The following is a 25,493-nucleotide window of genomic DNA, read 5'->3' as shown; positions in this document are numbered from 1 at the left end:
CAGTGCCTCCTGCCATGTGTGCTCACAAAAGCAGGTACAAGCTGCACTGGTCTGAGTGTGACGTTAGAGAATACCCCAATTTCTCCTCCACAGTGCAACTTGTCCTTTGTTCTTCTCTGAACACTTCCCTGGGTGTATTTCCCACCCAGTTCCCCTCTCAGGCTGTCCAGCACAATGTAGTGTGCTGCTTTCCTTTTCCTTTGCCCCTGGCAGCCTGGCACAAACCAGCTCTGCCCTGGAAGGTTGGTGGCTGAGTGTGAGCCCAAACCAAACTCCATAGAATTGTTCATAGTTTCCCTTCAGACAGGTGCTAGTGACATCTCACTCTTGTCTCTCTGACATCCTCCTTCCCCATCATTAAATCCAGAAAGCTCTTGGGGACAAACCAGGGAAAAGGTGCATTTCTTGTCTGAAGGCAGAGACCTGGTGCTGCAGGTCAGTAACTCCTTTCTCTGATCAGCAGCTTGTCCATTTAGTGATCATCTCCGTGGGGTACAGCCTGCACCTCCCTGTCTGTACAGCTGGGAACTCTCTGTTCCAGGGCACAGAACAGCATCATTCTCATTTGTTCCTACCTTTATGTCCAAGTGAGCCACTCTGCAGTTGTGGAGGTACTGCAAGGCTTCCATGGTGTCTCTTATATAGAAGGCCACCTTCTCCTCCATAAGCTCATCGTGGTTCATCAGATAATCCAAGAGACGGCCATCATCCATCCTGCAAACAAACCAAACCCCGTGCATGAAACATCACATGGCACCTCTAGGAACAGTTAATGTCTGAAAACAAAATTTTGTGACCTAAAAAAGGGAGGAAAATAAAATGCAAGATCTGATGAGTATTTAATGATATCTCAGGATACTGCAGGCCATGAAGTGGTAGAATGATTAATCCTCAATTGCTATCTCCAGTCCTTGACAAATTTAGCAACACTCTTAAAGTAAACTCATTTGCTTAAGGATGGATTCAATAGACAGAGACAATCCCTTTGGAAGCAGAACTTCTTAATTATTTGGATCCATCTATTTATTTACAGAGCTAGTTACATAATTGGAGAAAAAAATCATTGACATTTTCAGGTGGTAATATTTTCTGTGGGAAAACTAACCCAATAAAAGTTTTCCACCTAGTTTATTTATCTGTACAAAAAACCAATGAAATAGCCCAAATATACTTTGTTGGATATACCATAACAAAGCATTTTGGAGTTTGGTTGCTGTTTTTCTTACGGGACAAGCATGGCTGCTACACAGGTTTTTTCACCAAAAGGTATTAGAATGATGAAGGCTTTGACCTAGCTGAAACACTTTTACTCAAATGTAAAATGTGGACAAAACTGCCCAAGTTGGTCTGATACTTTTAAGGGGCACAAATTGCCCAAGTTCATCCAAGTAGAAAGCAGTTTTATTTGACCCTCTTAATCTTACTCCCTGTAAAGAAAAGGCAGTGCAAACTCTGCAGAAAATGGCTATTTCATTTGACATCTCAATCCATACAATCTTGTTCCTGCTGAACTCAGGGTGATCTTTATGCTTGGCTTTAATAGGATTCCTACCCAAATCTTAAATCCCAGCTCTGTGTACTTACAGCTCCAAAACTAAGATGTAAGAAGTAGGAGACTCGTAGGTATCGTGGATAGTGATGTACTGAGGATGCTGTAAGTGTTGTAACAAAGCTGCTTCATGTGCTGCCTGCTCTTTCTTTTTCATTTTTTTACTAATGAATTTTACAGCAACATCTTTCCGGGTGGCTTTGTGGACACATTTCTTTACTATGGAGAATCGACCCCTGAAATTATAAAGAAAACAAAATAATGAGGTGGCTTCATGAATAAATCATGCCTAGTTTTTAGCACAATAACACAGTGATTTTCCAAGTGTTTTTTTTTTTTTATTCATCACATTAATATTTCACAAAGCATCAGATTTAACAAGTTGTTCATAACCTTTTCCAACAAAGGCCCTCTGTCTCTTACCCTGGGTGTAGAGATTCTTTGGGGATTAGCAAACACTGAGAGCAAACGGTGTCACTTTGCTTTGTGCAGCCACACTGATCTCCTCTAACAACCTCCCCTGGGTTCAATTTGCTGCCACTTTTACAGGTTCTATCTCCTTTTATTTTAGCTGTGGGTCTCCCTTCTCCAGCTGTTTTACTAAAGAGACCAAACCTTCTCAAAAAACTAAAAGAAAAGTCATGTTAAATAATCACTGTCCTACCATTCTCTCTCATTTTTTCAGACACACAGTAAGAAATTAGGAAAAAAGCTATCAGGAAAGCATTTAGGAAACTCCTACAGACCATAGTACCATTCCTGAAAGTAAAACTACACAGTGAAACCATGAACTTGAGCTCTTAGTAATACATCCCAGTTTTTTACAGAACCAGAAGGACTCCTGCCCTTTCAGCCCCAGAATTGTCTCTGACATCTGAGCTGAAGAAATAATTGCATTAACCTGAATTATTTGCATGCCCCTTATCTGTTATCTGTGGAGAGGACAAAGGTCTGACAAAATGTGCAGCTCCTATTTAGGCTCTGTTCAACTCACCCTCCCAATCAGCAAAGGTATGTCAGTCATAGGCCCAAGTGTTTTGGCAAACTCAGTCTTCGGGGTTAAGCTTATCCAGAGCCAGTAAATCATCATGACTTCAAAACAGGACCTCAAATCAGGGATGACAGAGAAGATACCAACTGCCAGAGAGTTGGCTGCCTCATTGCTCACCAGTTTGCCAATCTGCAATTCTCAAATTAGAATTTATCTTGAAAAACATAATCTATCCAGTATTTTCATCAGTATCTGATATGCAATGCTCTTTGACAAGAGCAGCAGCTTTCAAGCTAACTACAAAAGTAACCTAAACTCCTCACCAAGGAAAAAGCTTCAAGCCATTGTTTGAGTGTTTTATTGCAGTGATAAGCAGGGTTAGCATTACCTCCCAATCTCATGCAGCTCTGCATAGGCAAGGTCAAAGTTTTCCTTCCATGAAATAGTGGCACCATCAGCAGCAGAGTCTTTGAGAGAACAAAGAACATTCAAGAAGGTATAAAGACAGTTTGCTGTGGACTATAAACAGCATATTTGAAAATTATGTGAGACTTTATTATTAAAACAGGAAACATTATCACTAAGAGTCCAGTTTCCTACTGCTCAGGCACAGCTCCTGTGTGCTGGACCACTAAATGCCAGAGCTCCCCAGGGGAAGGTATGGATAAAGGGGGCACAAAACTGTCCTTGCAGTTTTGGGCTGAAAAAGGCCTCAGAGATGGGGGTAGAGCTATGCTGTGTGAGCTCCTGCTCCTTGCAGCACCAGCTGTCCAAGCCAGTCACAGACCTAGCTCCACACCAGGGTTGCTAAAATATGGGAAAAGTGGGCTCTTCTCACAGCACTTGAGAGTGAGCTGTGCCCCAAATTCCTGCAGCACTGAGTGTTGGGCATTGCCTCCATCACAGCATTCCCATTCCAGCTGCATTGCTCAAGGGGGGATATTTACCATGTGGAACTGCAGCCCCCAGCTGGGGTGCCCACCAGAAGCTGCAGCTGTTGCTAACATTGCTGGAAAGGCAGGACAAACACCAGCCAGGACATGCAGCCCACTGGGCAGAGATAAAGACAAGAAATAGTTTGGGATAGAAAGCAGGATCCTGCTTGGAATCTGCAACAGCCTCTGTGGCAGAGACAGGCTCTGAGCCTGGATGGAGGTGAAGACATAAAAATCCTTTCTGGAGCCAAGAACTAGCTCTGAGCACCTCCCATGCTTTCTCTTACATCCTAGTTGGTCCAGGATCCCAGCTTTTATCAGGACCCATCCAAAAAGACCCCAGAGAGCCCAGGTGTGTTGCCTGTGCCTCAGTTTCCCCCGCAGCCGCACTCACCGTACTCCGGGAGCCGCACGAACTCGGAGGGCTCGCTGGGCAGGCTGATCCCCCAGGGGTTGCTGGCACTCACTCGGAACTGGTACTGGCAGCCTGGGGACAGGTCCTCGATGACCAGGTACGTGTCCAGAGTTGAGGCTACTGACTGCTGCCAGACCTGTGAGCCTGCGGGACACGGGGAGAGAGGGGGAGCTGAGGGGAGCGCTCACTGTGTGAGCTCAGGGCTGGGGCTTTCTCTGCCCAGCTTAGGCAGCACCCTGGGAGGGTAAAATCTACAGGGTTTTAAGGGTGTTACAGCAGACTGTTAAACCAGAAATGGATCACAAGAAGCTATTTTGTCTTGCAGCCACCTTCCCATCTGGCTAAATGAGAAAAGAAGGAAGTGGCCCTCAGTTGACTCAGGATAATGATGGGAAATGCTCAGCCCAGGGACAAGTTGATCTCTCCAACACTGTAGCTGTGGCTGTGAGCTACAAGTGATGTCTCAGGGCAGTGTGATAAGACAGAAGGGGAGGACTGGTTTATGACAGCTCTGTTATGAAAGAAACAGTAGCAGAAATACTGCAAAAACCCCAGGCAAGTGAGATAAAACTGAGACAGGGCATCAGTGCAGTCCAAATGCTTTTGCAGATGAAGATGTGGTGGCTACAGTGAAAGCTGCAGCTGCAGGAGGAGAACCAGCTTTATGACACTTAACACAGGAAGCTTGCAGGTGAGCAGAACTGCAGCAAAGAAATGTGTGACTCTGTCATGTGTTTCTGCTCCTGTCAAACCCAGCCACTGCCTAACCTGTGGCAACCAAAGGGCCAGTACTTACTCATCTGTACAGGATCAGAGAACAGAAAATGACCCCTGGAACACAGAGCCCTGTCACAGATGGAGATTTCTTCAAGAATACATAAAATTTTATCTTATTTTAGTAAGTTCAGGGCATTTTACCCCTATGGTATTTCACATGACCCAATTATTTTGTGTGTCCTGTGGAGAGATTCTGATTTCCAGGTTTCACAAGGTCATGGCTGGTTTTACAAGAGTCAGTTTTACCTTTGCAGTGGAAGGAATACGGAAAACACTGCTGGGTTTTTTTATTTTTTATTTTGGTGGTTGTTCTTAATAAAGAACTTTTATTCTTTTACAAAAATGCCAGTCACTGATGGCACAGTGAGGGTCAAGATAAAATATTCACTAGGAGAAGGCATTAATATGATGGAGTGATTAGGTTTGGACACTTACTAAAATGGGATAGGATTTTTTGAAGGATAAAGGGGGAAAAACAGAGGCCATATGCCTAAGGCAAGGTTTACTGCCAGGGACCCTCACACCTTTGCAGGAGGAATGCAAAAAGGGTTGTGAATCATTTCAAATGCCCTTTTCAAGAGCAAATGCCTGTGCAAATTGGGAAAACAGTGCATTTAATATCTACCTAATTCTTCAGGTGAAATGCATGGTTGGATTTAAGAAAAAATAGATTTCAGAGCTGAGCTTGAAAAGTATGCAGGGATCTGCAGCTTTATCCAGATCAAAAAAAAATGATGAGGCTGATTTGGTTTTGCATTTCTGGGAAGCATCCACCAGAAAGGATGGTGGTAAAATGCAGATGATAAAAAGATGCCTTAGTGATGGATATGTTTTAGCTTAGCACACTTTACTTGTTGTAAAGGACCAGAGGAAACAGAAAGATCTGTAATATATGAGAGGCTGGACTGGATGATGGAAGGGCTTCTTTCTGCCTTAGGCTTTGAGATCTGTAAGCTACAATTAGTGGCACACCAGTGGTGACATGAATACTTTTGGGACCTGTTGTGTCATAAAAGAAATTTACCTTGTTCTCAGTGTCACAGCCAGCAAGCCCAGCTCACACACTCACCTTCTTCTCTGTACTCCACAGTGTAGCCTGAAATGGTGCAATTGCCTGTACTGCTTGGGGGCAGCCAGCGCAGGATCACAGAGGTGCAGCTTCTCTCCTGAGCAATGGGGCGGTTTGGGGCAGCTGGCACACCTTGGGAAGAGAGAGGAAACAATACCAAATCCAGCATCACATCAGTAAGTGCTGGTGCTTTATTCTGAAGATCAGGTGTATCAGGTACAGCAGATCACTAGAGGACAGCTGCACCTTGTAGAGGGGCTTAACTAAGCAGCAGGTGAGGAGTCAGCTACCCCTGAATGCCCAAAGATGACACAAGCAAGGCATTCAGATTTTCTTCTGTGTGTAGGCTGCTTTGTGTGCTTGGGACCAGGCTGACAAATGACCAGCAATCCTTCTGTGCTTTGCTTAGGGCTCCCTTCAGCACAGGAGTAGTTAGTGCAGCCACTGACTTGCTTGGATAAATTGGGGAAATTGGATCTCCAGGGTGGTTTGTGAGACCAAATAAATCAACTTTTAAATGCTCATGACATTGCTGCATCTGTAACTCTCCAGTTAGACATTAATCTCTGGGCCATCCCCTTCAACACAGCTGGCACCTCATCTCTAGTGCTAACAAATCCCTTCTCAGAGCTGGAGGCAATGAGCATCAACTCATAATTTCATGTTCATTCCAATTAGATGGGTCACTAATTACAGTGCTGAGAATTCAGGCTTGGAGACATGTCACCAAGTTGAACCACTGAAGAACAATTTCACCCAGGCTAAATCTTACTCTCACCTCCTTTGTATCCTAAAGAGAAGGGGAGGTAGAACATCATTGTCACTGGATCCCAGTTCTTCCCACTCCAGGCAGATTCTGAAGCCCAGAGCTTCCTGCAGTCAGCTGGGGCATCATTCCCCAGGGACTCAGCTGCCCAAGGGAGCTGAGCTTCCCCTGGCTGACCTTGCTGAGCTCCTGGAAGCAGCACTAGGAGCAGGATGCAGGAGCTGAACCTGTGCCAGTGCATTTTCATTTCCCAAATGTGATGTTTAGGTCAGATGACTTAATCAAGCACAAGGAGTATGCAAAGCCTTCAGCCATCAGTGGCAGTTGTGGCTGAGGAATGGTGGTACAACTTTAACATCTCATTTCCCCTGGCACAGCTCCACATCTGGCTGCCTCTGCATGGGCTGCTCCTGTGTGCTGCCAGCCCCCAAGGGACCACACAGAGGGAAATCCCATCTGTTAAGGTCAGATGTGCTACCTTGGACTTTGATGGTTGCAGAGGTTGATGCAGTTCCGTGCTCATTGGTGGCCACACAGGTGTAGATGCCGCTGTCCTGAGGCATCAGGTTGCAGATCTTCAAGGTGAGCTCTCCTGAGTCACTGTGGATGCAGGAAGCCCAAGTTATAAAACACTGCTTTACTTGCTAATGGTTTTTATACAGTTCCTGCCCTGCCTCACTGCAAGCAGACGTGTACACAAGTCCTGTTAACTCATTTGAAGGAACATCACTCTCTCAATTTGATGTCCAAGTACAACCCCTTCATACATCAGGGTCTGGCTGTGAATGAAACCTTTCACCAAACCTTTGGTCCAAATTGCCTGCCAGGCAAATCCTCATGTCTGTTGTGGTCTAGGAGGAGATGTGAAGGATCACTGAAGCAGAAAGCAGTCCAGGAGTTAAACATTGCCTGTGCCTGTCCAGAGCTGGATGCTTAGGCTTGGTATATCTGGAAAGATTTACCCATGAAGATCTTTCCTGTCATGGAGATGGTGAGCTGCTGTGCCTCTGAAGTGAAGCCCAACACACACCACACAAACTGGGCTTCCCACAGATGCAGGGAGCAGTCACACAGCACAGGGTGACATTTCCAGGGAGCTTCAGGCCCCTGGAGCATGTGCCATTGATCTGACACTGCTGCCAGGGCCCCACTTGGAAGACTGGACATCTCATAGCAGCCAGGGATAAAGAGCACAGCACTGACTTTGTGAGACATGCTCAGTCTTTGGGCCAATCTGAGAAAATAAACAGCTCTGTGCAGCCTCATGAATTTACAGCATGTCTGTTCACAGTCACTGCTGTTTGCACACTTCAGTCTCCAATATGCAATTTGAGGGAGCTGGCCTGAATTAAAGGATTTTGCTTGTGTAACTGGAGACCCAGCTTAAAGCCAACAATGAGTTCCCTTGATGGCAAAACTAGGCTAGCTCTTGAATGCCTAATCTGTCAGGTACTGCAGAAGGACATGGTTGCTGGGATAACTGTCTGGACTCTGCAGCTTCTGCTGGCCTGACAGTGCTGGTTTAAAGCAGGACAGAAATATCCCCTCTCCCTGAAACCCACACACTCGTGCCAGCAGGATTTGTAAGAGCCACTGATCTGCTGGGCCTCTGCTTGGCAGGCAGTGTCCTCACTGGAAAGATTATTTGAGTAACAAGACAATGCAAGTGCTGATAGTGCACGGGGAGCCAACAGGAAGAGGACTGTGATGAAAACCAGAACCCTGTATGGAAATATCCCCCCATCCCAAGCCAGACAGAGGCTGAAGATAAGGCAATACTGAGCAATAGCTAAAGACTATTTTGGATGCTCTGGGGCAGCTGCACAAGCCAATGGTCTCTGAAAGAAGCTCTTGATCAGATGTAAGGGTTTTTTTTATTGACCATGTAAAATCCCTTCTCTCTTATTGTTCTTTTTTCACTTTCAGTGACTTTGTACTCCCTGGATTCATTTCAGCCTGTGCCAGAAGTGCTGAAAAGTTGAAATGAAAGATTGCCTCCTGGAGATTTCCACTGCAGCTTGGCCCAAATTTCTTATATAAGCTGCAGATGAGCATCCAGCAGCAGGCTGTTACCTGACCTGAATTCAACTCCAGATCTTTCTGAATCTTCCCAGTTGTAAAGATAGTTTTCCTCTCTGCTAGCCAAGCCAGGAACATTATGACAAGCATCTTTCTGTCCAAGCCAGATGTAGCCTTTCCAGAGCACATCTGGGCTTTTTTAGGAACAGCTGAGGAAAGGCTCAGGAAAACTGCAACCCCACCACTGCCAGTAAGATGAGAAAATGCCCAGTGATAGGGGTATTGCAAGCTAGTGAGGATATGGTCTGCTTGACTCCCACAGGAGATCAAGGCATCAAACTCAAGCAGAGAAGCCCCAGCAGAGGCAATTCTAGCCAAACTAATGGCTTGTAAACATTCTGGCTTCTGCCTTGCAGCTGGCTCGGGAAGTCAACGGGAGCAAGCCCACGTCTGCCAGCAGCACTTTGTGGATATACCCTACACCAGCTTGGGAAACAAACACTGCCACCCCAGCCCTAAAGCCTGACCCTTTCCAGCCAGTGTTTGCCACACTGATGTGCTGGCATGCCATGCCACATTTAATTAACTGCATCCTGATGAGTCTTGTGGCAGGCTGGTGCCATGTTTGAGGGTAACACAACCACCAGGACCAGCTATGCTGGGATCCACAGGCAGGACCTTACCAGGATGACACGGTGTAAGTGGCTGTGCTGTTGTCAGTGTCAAGAATGTTTTGGTCTGGTCCCTTCCAGGTTATAGTTGGTTTGGGTCGCCCACAGACTTTGCACTGCAGCATCACTGTGTCCCCAAGCAGGCAGGTGATGTCCACTAATGGCACAAGAAACTCTGGAGCCACTGTAAAAAAAAACATGGGGACACACAAACACCACTATTAATCTTCAGGTGAGGCTGTCTAGAGTCATACAAGGCTAGAGAATACATTATAGCATGAACTATGGGATCTGGGTCCCAAGCAGCTGGGAGTCCTGGGATTGTGTCCTTGAAACTGCTCTCCAGTCAAAGCCAGCTGCCTACAGCTCAGAGAAGGAGGCAGAGGGGAGCATCCATCGCCCAGCCCTGTGCTCTGGCAGGTGCACAAGGCTGTGAGAGGGCACGTTTGGGGATGTTACTGTTTGGGGGGTTCAGCAGCCAGCAGGGAGCCTGCTTTGCCTGGGGGCTGAGAGCACAGAGCTGCCTTAGCTGCAAATGCTGCTAGCTGCAGAGCATGCTGTGGCACCAAGGAAATCACAACTGCAGCACAGCTGTCCTCAACTCACCTTCTTGGATGAAATTGGGGTTGATTATCTGAAAAATACAAAGAGACACAAGCATTTATTTCCTAGACAGTGACAAAGAGGCATCTGTTTTCACAAGGTACCATGGTGACCAGAACTGCACAAGTGCTGCAGGGCTCACAAGTGGCACCTTCTAACCAGCAGCAGGTGCAGCAAGTGTAGTGATAACACACATGGGAAAGTAAATGAAGGCTCTGGCTTCTTGAACCCTGAAAAAGCATCAAAGGTAACAGGCACAGCACCAAGGCTGAGGAGGGTGGACCTGCCTCCTCTTTGCCTGTGTGATAATGATGAAGCCATTAACTCTTCCCAGAGGTGGTTTGTGCACCCCCTGTGCCTGGCTCCAGACCTGTGTCACCTGCAGTCACCACACACCTGGGGCACATCACCAGCACTCTGCCCACTAACCAGGTCTAAGGAAATGTCCTTTAACTTGCTGAGCTTCAGGAGAAAAAAGGTAAAGCACTAGACCATAAATACTTCATTTTGCCCACTGTCAAGCATCAGTCCTGCAACAGTTCTTGGTCTATTAACATGAGTGAAAATTCACTATTTCATTGGACTGCTGGAGACTTTCTAGCTTGAAACTAGGCTTGGACAGCTAGGAGTTATTTTATCTAACTAGTTAATTGACCAAGTTAGGAAAGACTTGAAAAGCTCCTGTTACCCTGTGGTCTCTATGTGCCAATGTAACTCTGGAAGCAAAGGTGGAAAAAGCAAAGACAACTCCACTGAGTTCTTACAGAACTGATCCTAACTACATTGTGGTGTACAATAGTATGGAGGTTTTAGCTGTTTAGCTCCATTAACTGTTTTAATAATCTCATAAGGCCTTGTTATTCAAATTCAATCTAATAATTTCATGTTCAAGCCATTTCATGTTCAACCAAAAACACCAATGTGGTTTATCTCGCCTTAAATATTTCTGTTGCTATTTATTTCAGAGCTATTTTGGAAGATGCCAATGAAGCAGTGACCTAATTCATGGCCTGCCAAAGCTGATAGGAGGTTTTTGCAGAGGCTCAGAAACCAGGCCACAAAACAGAAGCAATAACCCTTCAAAATAAAGTAGATACATCTTCAAGATTTATATTTACATTTTGGCTTTATATATAGTTTTCCAAGGTCGATGGCTCAGGGTGCCATTCAAGGACGCATTTGGGCACATTCAGGTTCATTTTGGATTCAGAGCCTTTCTTTGCAGCTCCAAGCAAAGCTCTGGTTCCAGCACTGAGACCTCAGGGTCTGCTTTCCCCTGGCACCACCAGAAAGCCCAAATGAACCAGGCATGACATGGAAAGCACAGAGTCCCTCTGAAGGGTGCAGCTGGGCACTGCCACAGCACATGGGGTGTGGGGAGCACTCCAGGACCCACACCCAGCCCCTGGACCCTCACACAGCCCCTGGACCCACACACAGCCCCTGGACCCTGCAGACAGGAAGAAATTGTGGCACAATGGAGTACTGGATGGAAAACATCCTCTGTCCTGTCTGTGCAGGTGAAAAAAAGAGAGATGGATCTTTGTGATTAAGTTGTATCTCTCACACAGCACAGCAAAGGAAGAAAAAGCTGTTTTGTGGGTAACCATTGCTTGCCACTTTCACTCACAGACACCATCTACTTTTCAGCTGAGTAGCCCCAGGCATTGGCTCATTTGCACATACATCTTCATTTTTGTTGTGTTTGGCTTAACTGAAATATCCTTTCTCCAAAGCTCTCCCCTTCCTTCCCTGCAGCATGCACTAAATTCCCTTATTATTCACTGATCTCCATCCCCGCAGGATTAGAGATCAGGAGAAAGAAACACTAGTTAACACTTTATATTAATTTTATTACTCTAAAGGATTCATTTGAAGATGCAACCACAATGATGAATGTAATAGATATCCCTATAAATAAATAATTCTACATTTCTAGCGACTTCCAAGGTACAATAATTTATAATAATTGCCTAACCAATTTTTTTTTTCATTGCCTCACCATGGGAATAGCAGAAAGAAAATTATCTCTGCAACGTACTATTGGAAGAGTCTGTGGGTAAAATTTACATTTTCTTTCCCAAAACTTCATCTGTTAAGTAATCAAATGGTACCTAACAACACCCCCCCAGCCACAGCACAGCTTTAGCCTGCTGTAAGCTTAGACAAAATAAAAGTCTGTCTGCATGACAGCATTTAAGTGATTTAATACAGCACCTTATTAGGGAATGGGATTTCTTCTGCTTTGAAGGAAGGTGTCAGATGCTGGGGTGAGAAGGGCAGAAATGGGAAAGCAAAGGTTCACAGATCTGCATCCAGGGGGTGGCTTGGTGGTTCACACATCTGCTCCCAGGCCCTGGGGTTCTGCTGCCTCTCCCTGCAGGCTGGCCAGGGTCCTGGGCTCTGGCTGGAGGGCAGGAGCTGGCAGCCTCCACAGAGCCCTTCCAGGTAAAGTGCAAGACCTTTGGAGACCATTCCTTCATTTTCCAAATAGGTTTGTAATCCCCGGGGGTGCAGAAGGGGAGCTCCAGAGCGTGTCCTCAGTGCCTCAGAGGATGGGAGCTCATGTGCTGCTTCTCACACAGCCTCCTGCTGCTGCCAGGGCTGGATCCCCTCATGGACACACCTGCCCACTCCTTCTGCAGCAGCCTGAATGAGGATCCCACAGCCCAGCCCTCAGCTGAGCACCTGTGGCCACGGTGGCCGTGAGCAGGGGAAGGTGGCCCAGGGCCTCATGCTGACAAGGGCAACCTGAAGGAATCCCAGCACAAACCTCTGCACCAGTGTGGCTGTGAGAGGACAAACTCTTGGGAATGGAACCACAAGAAGCTCTCACTCCAGTGTGAGTCCACACCATGCAAACAAAAACCCTAAGGAGATCAAACTCAGTTCGCACTGTATGTAAGAAACACAGATGTACTCTTTTTCCTTTTTTCCTTTTTTTTCTTTTTTTCCTCCATAATTTTAATTGAGATGAGGTAGATTTTTTTTAAATTGGATGAAATACCTGTTGCATGGCCCAGAGCAGGTTAAAATTTCTCCCCTCTGTGGCCAGCAGAGTTTGTTTCCCATACGGTGACAGCTGAAAATGGAAATCCTATGCAAGGTAACAAAAGGCAGAACATGAAATGGCCTCTGCTCAAGTAATGTGGGGTCTAACACTGACCAGGCAAAGCCAGGCAGCAGGAGGGAGGGGGCTGAGATAAAGGAATGGGAGGACAGGTTAGAGTTATTCAATAAAAAGCCAGAAATAGATGTTGCTTCTCCCTCCTCCAGCCTGCACCGTTTCAGGGCTCAGACCAAGCCAGGCACATAAGGCACACACTTGAATGCCTTTGGGGACCTGCAGGGATCTAAGTGACTTACAGCTAGGTCAATTAAGTGTAACCTAACAGTCAGGCTTTAGAAAAGTAGCATGGGGGCCTCTCCAGAAACTCAGTATTTTGCAGTATTTTTCCTGATCTGTTAAGCTTATGCTAAAAGGACAGAAAGGCATCTGCATCAGTAGCTGCAGAGCCCATTTGCAAAGTGACTCTAACTGCCCTAATTCTTAGCACAATCTTATCTTTCACTTGTGCACACATGCTTTATCTGGTGGGGAGGGAGAAGCCACCCTGCCACGCCAGTGGCCAGTCCCAAAGTGCTCTGCAAACACAGCTCAGCTGCCTGGGAGGGTGCTCACCTTGGCCAGGGTTTGGTTCTCCAGGGCAGGGGGGTCCTTGCCATGCCCACCCCACTTCCTTGGAGGGATTACACCCAGCCCACACACACCAGTGCACAGAAGGGCCCAGATTTTTCCTGTGCCATGTTTCAATCCCATTTTAAGGGAATATATCAAAACCAGGAGTGAGAATATTGCCTTTTCTCCAAAGCATAAGAATAGTCTGCAAACGAAGCCCTCTGTTAGAAGGTCGGTGCTTCACCTAAACAGCAGAGGGCATGTTTACTCCAAGACAAGGAGCTGAGCATTTTGTAAACCATTTCATGGCACTTCTTTGTCACTGAGTTAAAACACAATACTGACATATTTGCTCATAGTACTCTGTTAGATCTGCTCTGGAGGTGGACAACCTCAGGCAGGGGCTGAAGGCATAAAGCACTTGGGAATTCTTGGCCTGAGCTGAGTGGTGACTTGGAGCCAGTGCTGTATCCACCAAAACATTACTTACTCAACCACGTGGAGTGTGGGGTTGCTAACACAATATTTCTTCCACAGTGCCTGTTTCCTAGTGCTTATCTTGGTCTAGGTGTCTCTGAGTAATTCTTGACATGCTAAAATATCACAAGTGAAACAAACAGATCAGGAAGCTGAACGTACGTACCTTGGCAGCAGCCCAGCTCACTAATCTAAGGATGGCACTTCAGTGACTTGGCCTGGGCTTCATCTCTGCTCTGCACAGCAGAGACACTGGAGCAGACACCAGAGCTCAGTGACAGATGTGTGTCACCAACAGCACTTGTAACACTGCAGCTGGAGTTGTGCCAAGTGTCTGGAGCCATGTCAGAGCCCTGCACCTGAGGTCCACCCCAGAGAGGGAGGAGCTGCTGCTGGATTTAGCGGGGTTTAGCTCTTCTAACTGCTGGAAGGACAGTCCCTTACAAGAGAGGTATCTGATGGCATCTGCACAGCTGCCTTGTGACCCCTTCAGCAATACTGCAACCCCATGAGATGTTACAACACAGAACTGCAGGACAATTAGTTGTGTCATTGTCCAGGACCCCAGACTTGGGTGTGGATACTGATTCACAAGGGCATACAGTTCCCAGAAGTGGAGCTGCCTGTCCCTGTGCAGTTCCCACAGACATGTGGAAAGAGTCTCTGATGATCCTTAAGTGCAGGTTACTCCTGTCCCTCACGTGGCTACACGAGGCCCTTAAGTGCCTGCTCCTACACTCACACACTTAAAGGGTGAATTTGTGCCTTCTGTTTTATGAAACTACAGCACAAAGCAGAAAACCAGGGGGGGAAAAAAAATCAAACTTCATTTCCATCTTTATGCACTTTCATTAAATATTAATAAACAAAGAGGGAAAAAAACAGTCACCAAGAGATGCTATTTCTAGTCAAAGCTACAATGAATAGGAAATTCTCCAAGGCCTATGTGAACAAAAACCCACTTGAGGGATTTTAGCTCTTTTAAACAGTCACCCAGAATTTGTTTCCTGCTCTCACAATATATGTTTTCCACATTTCTTTCTTTGTGTTCCCTTGAAACAAAGGCAAAGTTCTTCCAGAAACCTGGAATCTACTGAATGGACACCACTGTGGTATTTCATAAATAGCAAACAAAGCCAGATCTGAAGGGCCACAGTAGCTGTGGGACTTCATGGGTACAGTGACCAGCTTACCGATCTCTCGTGCAGGAAGTGGGGTGGAGATAAATTGCACCCACATTTCCAGGTAATTAATATGTTAATATGCTGCTTTGCATGCAGAGACTGCTCTGTCTGCCCTAGCACTGGGTGCATGTTCTCGTGCACGATGGGAAGAGGAGGGATGTCAGGGGTGACAGTGCCACACCAGAAGCCAGGTCACTGGCCCTGATATTATTACCTGCCTGGAGTGATGACTCCACCTTAATGACACATGGCAGGCACCTCTGGGTGTTGCTGGCCAGGACACAGCTCTGCTGTCACCACTCCCAGCATCTGTAACACCCCTCATGAGCCACCTGTGAGGACAGCGTGTCCCCTCTCCTTGGGCTGTCACGTTGTCCCCAGCTGCCCTGGACATTCCACACAGAGCAGGGAAAGCAAAACCAGGTGAGATGCAGATGTTCACTGCATACACAGGTGGGCTGGAGGGGCAGCACAGCTGTCTAATTAATCTAAGTCCAGCACACAAGGCCTAGAAGGTCAATGAAGCCCTAAATCAGGTGTTGGATTTAGCTTGTTTTGCCTCTGATTTAATGAGAAAAGGCTTTGGCCTCCTGGGCTCTAATGCAGCCCATTTATTGTAACACGTTTGGAAAGGAGAATCAAAACGCTCATAATGAAGGGAAAGGGAGAGCAGTTGTGGTTTCCAGTGGGTGAATACCTCAGACCTTTACAGACCAGGCTTCCCCATGGCCTCTTCTAGGGTTTCACCAGCATTTTATGAGCCTGCCTTTGCTCTGCTCCCTCCAGATGATTTATTTAGTTTATACTGGGTATCAGCAATCCCTTCCCGCCAGTATTTCTTAGCCAGACCAACAAGATGACCACACTCAATCCTGGCCGCAGATGTACTAAAAGCAAGGGCTGTGCTGCTCCTTGCAGGGCAGTGTGACCTTAGAAAGTCACCCCACAATTGTTCTCTTATTTTCTCTTTCTCTGCTGTTTTAAATATTTGCTCAGCCCCAGAGAGTTTTGCCAGAAGCAAAGTTGAGCTTTCCAAGCCATGAGGAATAGTGTGGCTGCTGGGGACTGCAGTGCAGTGGCACTGCCACCTCCAGTAAGTGACCTGGGAGATGCAGGACTGGGCTTTCTGAGTGTAAACAGTCACACACAGGGCACACAGCTACTCCCCCAAGAGCAGACTGATACCACAGCTGAGACTTCACATTGCTGTCTTCTGGTTTAAGTAGAAAGGCTTTTTTTTCTCCTGAACTTCAGAACAGTAGACTGTACCATGGTAAAAACCCAAATCAAACCATCAGAAAGACTAGAAATGCTGACAAGGCAAGGATTCAGACACCTCCCACTGGAAATTCTAAACCATCTGGTTTTCCTCCTGTTGAACAAAGTCAAAACACAGAAATCCTCTGCAAAAGAACAGTGATTTTCATCCAGCTCTGCACAATCACCCTTGTTTCAGCCACCTGTTGGTCCACAGCACAATTTTCAGTGAATGAAAATTACACAGACTTCTGTGTAATAATGGGCACTGCCTTATAACAAATACACACTCTCTTTGAAAATGCAAACACACTCCTGAGAATAATGCAGCTTTTGAGGTGAGGACCATTCAATCTCCAGGATGTCAGCTGGGTCAAGAGCTTTCCTTTTGTACACAATTAATCCCAACACAATTAAAATAAAACTAATCTTTCTTAAATAAAAGCAGGTTAACTGCCTAGGTGGTGCACCTCAATAGACTTCTCTCTCTTTTTTATTTTCCCTTCAGGAGGAAGATCAGCTTTCTTTTGCAGGATGTTTATAGTGCAGCTTGGCTGACAGCATCCGGGAGATCTGCTAGGACACAGATATCTCTGTTCTCCAGTGATCAGTCCTGTCATCACCACAAAATCACCAGCTCTCTGCACCATGTCCTTGCCTGTTTCAGCAGGGATCTCTTTCAGCCTTGGAAAAATGTATAGAAATGCTTTGTGTGGTCACTTTAAACAGGATAAAAAAAACTCCAAGGATTCTGCTAGATCTTAATTGAGGAGAATCAGATCCATAGCTCTTCATGATTTAAGGTCTCTCAGGCTCTCTCAACAAGGCACTCCACTAGAACTGGTGGTTTCACAATGGAAAAATAGAGGCATAATGTAGCATAATTTGGGTCCACTGATCTGCATTGGCCTTCCCTGAGACACAGGTACATTCACACAACTGGTTTTACCACTCTCCTTCAGTACCCTGACAGAAATGCAATTCTCACTCTGCTAAGAGAAAAGGGAAACGTTGTATTTTCTGATTTTCTAGACAGAATGCTGGTTGTGGTACAACATTTGGCCTGACCGGCAGTTCAAGTGTATATTGCCAGGGCAAAGGGTGCTTTTAATATAGAAAGATGCTACATTTATCAGCAGTTGACACACTTGCTCTATTGTTGGAATGAAGTCTCAGGTGGGAAGCGGAGCCTGAGGGTGGCTGCATGAGCCTCCAGCTCAGTAGGAGCTTGTTACTGAGCTCCCTCCACTGCTCCCACTACAAAAGAAGGCCAAACTCCAGTTCAAGGCTTGGCAAAACCAGAATTGACACTTTTTGTGACTCACACTAAATTGGCACACATCTGCAAGCAATACAGACCCACCAACTCCCCTTGCAGCAGAGGCATTTCAAAACAGACACATGTTTTTGGGAAAAAATAATCACAAGGATGATTGTCTCTACCTCCATACTAGTATTGGGGTCAAGGTCATCACACTCTGATTCCTCTGAGCTGTTTGTCTCCTTGTTTGGCAGCATGAAGAGGAAGAAAGAGAACAAGAGATTAGAAAAGAGATTGGTTAGTCAGGGCAGAGCAGCACATTTGTGAGCAGCATGGAAATGGGTAACGGTAGGGAAAATGCTCCTGAAACACAAACAAAAAACAAACTGACAACAAAACAAGGGAAGCAAAGGCAAAGACATGCTTTTGCCAGAGAAGCAGCAGTGATTCTGCAATTCATTCAGGTAGTGGAAACAAGGAGGAAGCAAGAGGAGGAAGAACTGTGCCACCATGCTGGAGCAGCGCTTCCCTCGGACCCAGTGCTTCCTCATCCCGAGGGATGCAGTGCCAGGGCTCCTCCCTTTGCACATGCCAGGGCTATTGCACCAGGCTTGTTGGGCAGGAAGCCTCTGCAAAGGAAAACACTTCATCACGGACTCTCCTGGAGAGGGGTGGATCCAAAGGACATGCTCAAGTGCTTTCCTGCATCAAGGCTGGGCTTTGGTTGTGTCAAAATCACAACAAGTGTTTGCTTGCCTCTGTTGGGAGGGAAAGCCCCAGATTAGTCCTGAGCAGGCCTCATGGTCGGTTTATAGGGGTGGATCCTCTGAGTTGGAGCACAGTAGTCAGGCACCCAGAGCAGAAGATGGAGCTTAACCCCACAGTTCTCAAACTTTTCCATACTGGGAGATCTCAGAGAAAGAGAGAGAGACGCAGACACACAGACACACACAGATGCACACGCACACACACGAGACCTTCTCCTGGCAAGGCAGAGTCAGCATCTCTGCCCTGTCTGATAACATGGAAAGAAAAAGGTCATTGAGACCATCTCCCTAGACCAGAAACCTTAAGAATCCCATACTGGGAACCCCTTATCTTAACATCTGGTGAAATATTGACCTAAAGAAAACTCATCAGCAAGGCCACTGGTTCACCCAGTGGCCTTCTCACTGCTGCAGCTGCTCTGATGAAGCAGATCAGAGGTCAGTAAATCACTAGTGTCCCAATTTTAAGTTATTGAACCCTGTGTATAGTTGGGTTTCTTAATGAGGATTACTTACTTGCATGTGGGATGCCAGGAAAAAGAAAACAAAAAACAAAGACTGCATTTTATCTTGCATGCAAAAATCCTGCTAAAATGGATACTACAAAAAAGGACCAAAAAAAGATAACTGAAGTTGAAAAAAAAAAATCAAAACAAAACAACAAAAAACCAAAACCCAAACTCAAAATTGCCACCCCCTCCCTCTCTCAGGAGAGGATGCTACAGGGGGTGGAAAGGATGGGAAGCAGGAGAGCAGCACAGAGCTTTCAGATGGCCTTACTCACTTTAACAGAGACTTTGTTCCCCAGAATATCCTTGGATTTACGAGGCCCATTGGCTTCATTTTTGCCACTGCTCTCCTTTTCCGCCCGCTTTCTCATGCGCAGGGTATGCCATGAACATGACTTCCTGTTGTACCAAAAAACGCAGCAATCAAATGGCAAATCATAGCAGCAAGGAAGGTTTTGGAAAGGGGAACCAGCATCCACATTTGCAACTACTGCAATTCCCTAGAAGGTGAAAGCCACTGGCAGGCAATATGCCTGTCTCAATCTCAGCAATGAGAGCTGAAGTTAAAAACCAAACCAAAGAGTTCTGCAAAGCAGATGTTGTGCCACACTTGCTGTTTAAATGCATGGAGCAGGGAAAAAATGTCCATGATGGAAGCACAGGCAACTCAAACTTGGTCATCTGGTTTCAGGGACTTTGTCTTGCATTGCCACAAATAGAAATTTATTTTAATTTTGCTACATTTAAAAGACCAACCTGGTTCTTAGTCTCGTTGGTTGGAAGTAGTGTAACAAATATAAATATGTAAGGATGGCTTTAATAGATTAGTCAGTATAATAAACTTTAAAAATTTAAGAAATTCAAGTTGTTGCTAACTACATGTTTCTCAGAACACAATCAGCTCAATAAATAGGAACTGTATTATTAATTTTCCAAGAGATAAGTAATTTCCTAGAATGACAAGCTCTGCTGTGTCTCTCAAGACCAAGAACTTCCCATTTGACTTTGCCAATCCAGTTAAAGAGGACATCAATCGGCCATGGGTTTTGGCTAGCATTACAGCAGGCACCATTTCCAGTAAATTTTTCACCCTTTATTACTGCTCCTATGACCTTATTCTTGGAAAAAAATAAAAAAAGAACAATATCAACCATTGTAAGAGCAATGCTGTGTTGACAAGAGAATTGCATATCAAAGCAGACATAAGAAAAAATCAAACCAGTTCTTGATATGGGTTTCATTTGGTTAAAATAGTGGGAATTTGGGGAGGGGTATGTTGTCCAAAGCATAAAGCTCTCAAAACAGCAGTGTGATGAGCTGGGATCCAGGTTCAAAGCATCTGCCCACCTTTAAGTCATGCAAATTTGATTTGCATGTTTAAGCCCAATGTTTGGCACATGTCACGTCTACAGTACCTTGACACATTTTACAAAGGAAGTTGTATGAAATCCAGGGATCACCTGTGATGCCAATAAAACGCAGTATGTTAGCAAGGTAGGACCCACAGGACGCCCCACACAGCCGACGCTCCCCCATGAACACTGCGGCTGCCTCCTACGCGCCTCCTGCTCTTCCCTCAGCACCTGATGGGAGCTGTACAAGGGCTCAGGTGAAGAACAAGCAAACCCTGCCACGGCCACGAGACTCAGCTGGGGCATGACAACTGTTTCTGCAACCAGGATAGGAGTGTGCACTAACTCAGCCTGTGAGGGCAGTCGTGTACAGGGAGCACCAGAGCGCCCTGCACGGCTCAGACAGGCACTGAGTGCTGACTGGAATGTGGGTGTTTCTGGACAAGGTCCACATGTGAACTGCACAGCAGGGGAGGTTATCCAACACTTCAGGACTGGTATGTTTTCCTTTAGGATATATAAGAACATGGCAGATGGGTGTCCCTGATCTATATAATGAACATAGGTGAATAATTCATGGTGCCAACACTGCTGGATCGACCGTATATCTTGTGTACAGTATTTGTCACAGAAGAAACAGCTTTATTACTTAAACTAAGTAGTCACTGTGATCTGGCAGATAGGGTTGAAGATAGCACAGCTCCAGGTTGTTTTTCACTCATAGGATTCCTATTATTCAAGCATCTTTTTGTTTTCAGGGTTGTTTTAGCAGTTTGATTCTCAAAAACATCATTTAGGACTTTAAATCTCACTGCAGTGAGAAAGAAGTGCAATTCATGTGTCTTTCAATTTTGTTACACCTTCCTGGCCACAATTCATCTGCCTACAGAATTTGATGCAGAATTTTACTGTACAGCTGCAATGAAATCAGTCTTCACCAGGAGTCTGGTACCGTGGATGATTCTAAGGGCACGTGGTTGCAAACTGTGGCTAGAGAGGAACCCAGGAATGGCCGTGGCGGATGTGCAAGAGATGTGCCAAGCAATTCCTCTGGCTTAACATGCAATTCCAGGTAGCATTCATTACTGACTGACAGGTAAAGTCATCATTTCTCTTAACTGAAACGGCAGCAGAGATCAAGTTATTATTTTTAGTGAATCTGTCACAAAATCCTTCCTCTTGTTCAATTCTGCGCCTTGAGGTATTTGTGTGAGGTAACACAATTTGTAGCATACATCATGCATTACCATCTAGTCATTTTAGATGTTAAAAGAAATCAACAGGTATTACTGAAAAGAGGGTTGTACCTTCTGTATTTAATACCAAAAAACCACTTCCTTGCATTAGTCATTTCAGACTGACAAATTTCTAAAATCAGAAAAGAAAAATATATATCCACACATTTGTTAAATAAGCAACAAAATATTATAAACAAAATTAAAATCAAATCAAAACAAAAAAAAATCAAACAAAAAAAAGGGTCAAACTAATTCTTTTACCTCATTAAAACATGCTCATAGTGAAAATTTATTTTACATATTTAAAATAGTACATTTAAAATTAGTTACATTACAGGTACAATGATGAACATTGCGACTATTCATTATATTGCACAACCTGACTTCATCAATGTGAGTTTGTTTCTTTTTTTTTTTTAAATAGTGCAAAATACTTTTTACAGGAATGTACTTGGATGGGGGTCTTGCAAACCAAAAAATATATTACAAAAGTTACTGCAAACAGAAAAAAACCCAAAACAAATGAAAAAAAAAAAAAAAAAGAAAATACAAGCTGTACAAGGACATTGCCATAGACAACAAAATCTCTCCTTCTTGAGAAGCAAACCTCAGTCCAACACACAGCCTGGATTTTTGTGTTTGTTTTTTTGTTTTTTTTTTTTTTCCCTAGATATTATAACCAATATATAGATTAGTAACTTAATACAACATAAATATAAGTCCAGTCCAAGCAGGTCCATGTTGGTGTAAAATGGTGTCATGTAAAGCATATCTTTAACCGTCTATGGTTTTATTTCTCTCCAAAGTATAAACAAAATCCCACAAAATGAAAATAAGCAAAACCCGATCTATCCACCATGGCTGCCCGACGCTGCGGATTGACCACTCAGCTTGTTCCAATGGCACTGTAGATAAAAATCAGCAGGATTTCCCTACCATTTGGGTTTGTTTATTTTTATTCATTTATTTTATTTTCCTCAATAAATCCACATAGTGCTCCCAGCGAAGCCAACAGGGCACTTACTTGATGCTTCCATCGCTATTATCTGTAGTGGATTTAGGGAGGGGAGCCAAGATACTGCCAGGGATCCATCCTTCAGCAGCTGGAGAGTGGTCGCTTGCAGGCTGGTACACCAGGAACATGTTCTGCTGGTTGATAGCAAGGATCTGAACCACCTCTCCTTGATTCACACAGATCTCATCCTCCTTCAGTGCATAGTAATCTTTAATCACCACCATGGAAGAGGTCCCATTGCACCCTCCCAAATCAGTCTGCAAACGGACACAACACAAACCCGTGAGCGGCCGGCGCGGAGGAACCTGCCCTTTCTGGCAGCAGTCCCACTACTTCTTGTCCAGCCTAACCAGACCAGGGAAAAGGACACAAAACACTTGGAAGTTCACATTGGCAGAAAAGGATTTTAAAGATCTGAAAGGTGGCAGTAACCTAATACAAACCAGTCTCCTATTTCACATCACCCATGTGTCCCTGGGTGTTCTCATCTGCAGGGGTGTCACAGATGAATGGTCTGTGCTGAGCCAAATGGGGGGAAAGACAAATGAAGCTGAGTGAATACTCACAGATGGAAAGTGGCTTTGGTCAACCTCAGACAGCAGGAGGGTCCAGACACGGTTGGTGGCCACTGACTCTTTGGTGGTTTGTGTGCAGTGCACAGGTACCCCAATTATACCTTTAGCTGGCACCCTGCTGTTATGTGGGAAAAGGTCTAAGATCTTCCCTACCACAGACATTTTCAGGAATAGCTGGGTAATGGCTATCAGAGAAGCCTGAATATTACTTCTGCCAGTACTGGAAATGGATATCTAGTTCACAGATCTGCAAGCACAGTACCCTGAAAAACATCGAGATCAGTGCTTAAGGGTCAGGCTCTGTCTCTGTTTCCAGATGAAGTGTCATCCATGTGGATGCCAGGGCTTTTCGTGTTTAATCCCAAATCACATGTTACCCCATTGCTTCAGTATGTCAATTCCTGTTGACCTGGTTAGCTGCTAATGAAAGATAACATCATGGATCATCATCTGTGGCACAAGAAATGGGCTGTGAGATCATGTTTTATTAGATGAGCTCAGTACCTTGCTTTGTTCATACTTGTCTCCGGGCTGTGAGTGCTCATACCCTGTGCTGCCATTGGAGGTAGATATCTTCAGGGGTGGGAGAGATGGGTTACGGCTTGTAGCCTTCAGAGGCTTCTCAGAGCCTACTGGAATAGAGGAATGGGGCCTGGTGTTGGGCTGGGGGACCCTGCCGGCCTGGGGCCGCAGCACCGCCGAGCTGTTCTCCTTGCGCTGGTACTCGATGGGCGACTGCAGCGCTGCAAGAGAGGACAGGAGTCAGCCACCTGCTCCAGCAGCGCTGCCAGGGGCTGCAGAGGAGCTCCAGCAGGTGGGATGGCTCAAACACAACAGACTCATGTGCTGCAAACCAAACAGGAACAGGAGATGCCGCCCGTGGAAGCACACGGTGCATTCACGGCCAGACAGGACACAAGCACTTCACACTGTGCTGCGCATGGACTGAACACAGCACCCCATGCTGATGTGAAGAACAGCTTCTCTGACCTACACAGTGAGTAGGCTAAAATGTCTGCCATTTAAAGCATAAATGCATTCATTTTCTTTGAAATCGCACAAATTCATCACATCCTCTAGTCAAAATAAATGAAAGCCGGACTAAGAGACACACAGCACATTTGCAGTGAATTTTGCTAACATCAGAAAACACAGGTCAAGACCTCCAAGTCTCATTTGCATATTGCCAAGAAAGTGTGACTACTAAATACCCTTTGGACGTGATGCACTGCAACTTGGCTCTCAATGTGCTTTCTACATGAACTGCTCTGGTTCAAGGGAACTGCTGGAACTGGCCAGCAAGTCAGGAAGTATAGCTGGCACCAAGACATGAATCTCAGCAGTCCAAACCTCTCCAGAAAACACCCAACAGGCAACACTAAACAGCTTCATAAGCCATGAAAAATAAAGTCTGCTTGTGAGAGTAGATTTTATAGTCATGGAGAGAGCTTGCACTGGGAAGTGGTAGGACAAAAATTCCAGACCATAAAGAAATAAATAATCTGTTATGTTTGGAGGAAAAGGGATCAGGACTGGGACTCACAGTGAGCAGATTGCTGGGCTCAGGCTACCAGCCCCAGACCTATGGGCTTGGTATTTTGCATGTCATGTGGCTTTAACAGATGATTTATAGTCAGTTAATACTGTGTACATGCATCAGACTAAACCTACTGGAATGCAGAGAGACTAGTCTAGCAAGGGGCAGACAGAGGACATAATGTCACAGCATCAGCCCCACCAGGGAACCACAACAGAAGGAATGTCTTTCCCAACAAAATGAAAAGGAAAGAAAAACAGAAAAGCTCAGCACCATACAGCACACTCTCTAGCATTCCCCTTCCAGAGAAAGGCAGGACAACTCAAAAAATCACTAAAGAACAAATGACTGGAAAAAAATCAATCAAGGAGGATGCCAGATCACCATTATCTTCAAAAGGACACAGACACAGATCTGTAGCAATCTGGGAGATTACTTGTCTCTAAAACCTGACCCTTGTCACAAAAGCAGGCTGTATTTATGCCCCAGTGACTGCCAGTTTCACTTGCTTACCTCAGCTGCAGCTGAAAATGGTTTGGTCCTGCTGCAGACCAGCCACAGAGGGCAAGGAAGGCTGGGGAGAACTTTGACAATGATTTTGAGAGTGACATTTTTCTCCTGTATACAGTAAATAAGGCTGCAAGGTAGTTAGCAGCAAGATCTGAATGGATACTTCTCAATCTATCTTGAAACGACCTACTGTACTCAGTACTTTTAAAGGGTATTTAGCTGAGTGTTGATTTCTGACTGCTAATTCCACCATGAACTACCACAGGGATGCCTGGCTTCCAGCCTCCTGTTAAACAACTGTCAGTATTCTTAGAAGCTTCTGGCAAAAGTCAGGGTC

At 45.4% G+C, this 25,493-nt stretch overlaps 1 protein-coding gene across 8 annotated transcripts in view; it reads right to left on the bottom strand.

The window, feature by feature from the left end:
* KALRN (kalirin RhoGEF kinase) overlaps positions 1 to 25,493 on the bottom strand; it is a 462,312-nt gene that overhangs the window by 5,553 nt on the left and 431,266 nt on the right. For 5 of the 8 annotated variants that reach the window (XM_058028572.1, XM_058028576.1, XM_058028573.1 and 2 more), the window contains 12 exons: positions 23,614 to 23,852; positions 22,544 to 22,791; positions 19,205 to 19,328; positions 17,836 to 17,895; positions 9,799 to 9,826; positions 9,205 to 9,376; positions 6,981 to 7,102; positions 5,737 to 5,868; positions 3,870 to 4,034; positions 2,929 to 3,007; positions 1,585 to 1,785; positions 576 to 714 (listed from right to left, as the gene is read on the bottom strand). In XM_058028572.1, coding sequence (XP_057884555.1) covers positions 576 to 714; positions 1,585 to 1,785; positions 2,929 to 3,007; positions 3,870 to 4,034; positions 5,737 to 5,868; positions 6,981 to 7,102; positions 9,205 to 9,376; positions 9,799 to 9,826; positions 17,836 to 17,895; positions 19,205 to 19,328; positions 22,544 to 22,791; positions 23,614 to 23,852 — 1,709 coding nt within the window. The other 3 variants (XM_058028577.1, XM_058028578.1, XM_058028579.1) reach the window with 3 other exon arrangements.

Source organism: Melospiza georgiana, chromosome 7 (assembly GCF_028018845.1).
Source record: "Melospiza georgiana isolate bMelGeo1 chromosome 7, bMelGeo1.pri, whole genome shotgun sequence".
Classification (NCBI taxonomy): domain Eukaryota; kingdom Metazoa; phylum Chordata; class Aves; order Passeriformes; family Passerellidae; genus Melospiza; species Melospiza georgiana.
Note: the sequence above shows the minus strand (reverse complement) of the source record. Positions and strands in the feature narration are given on the sequence as shown.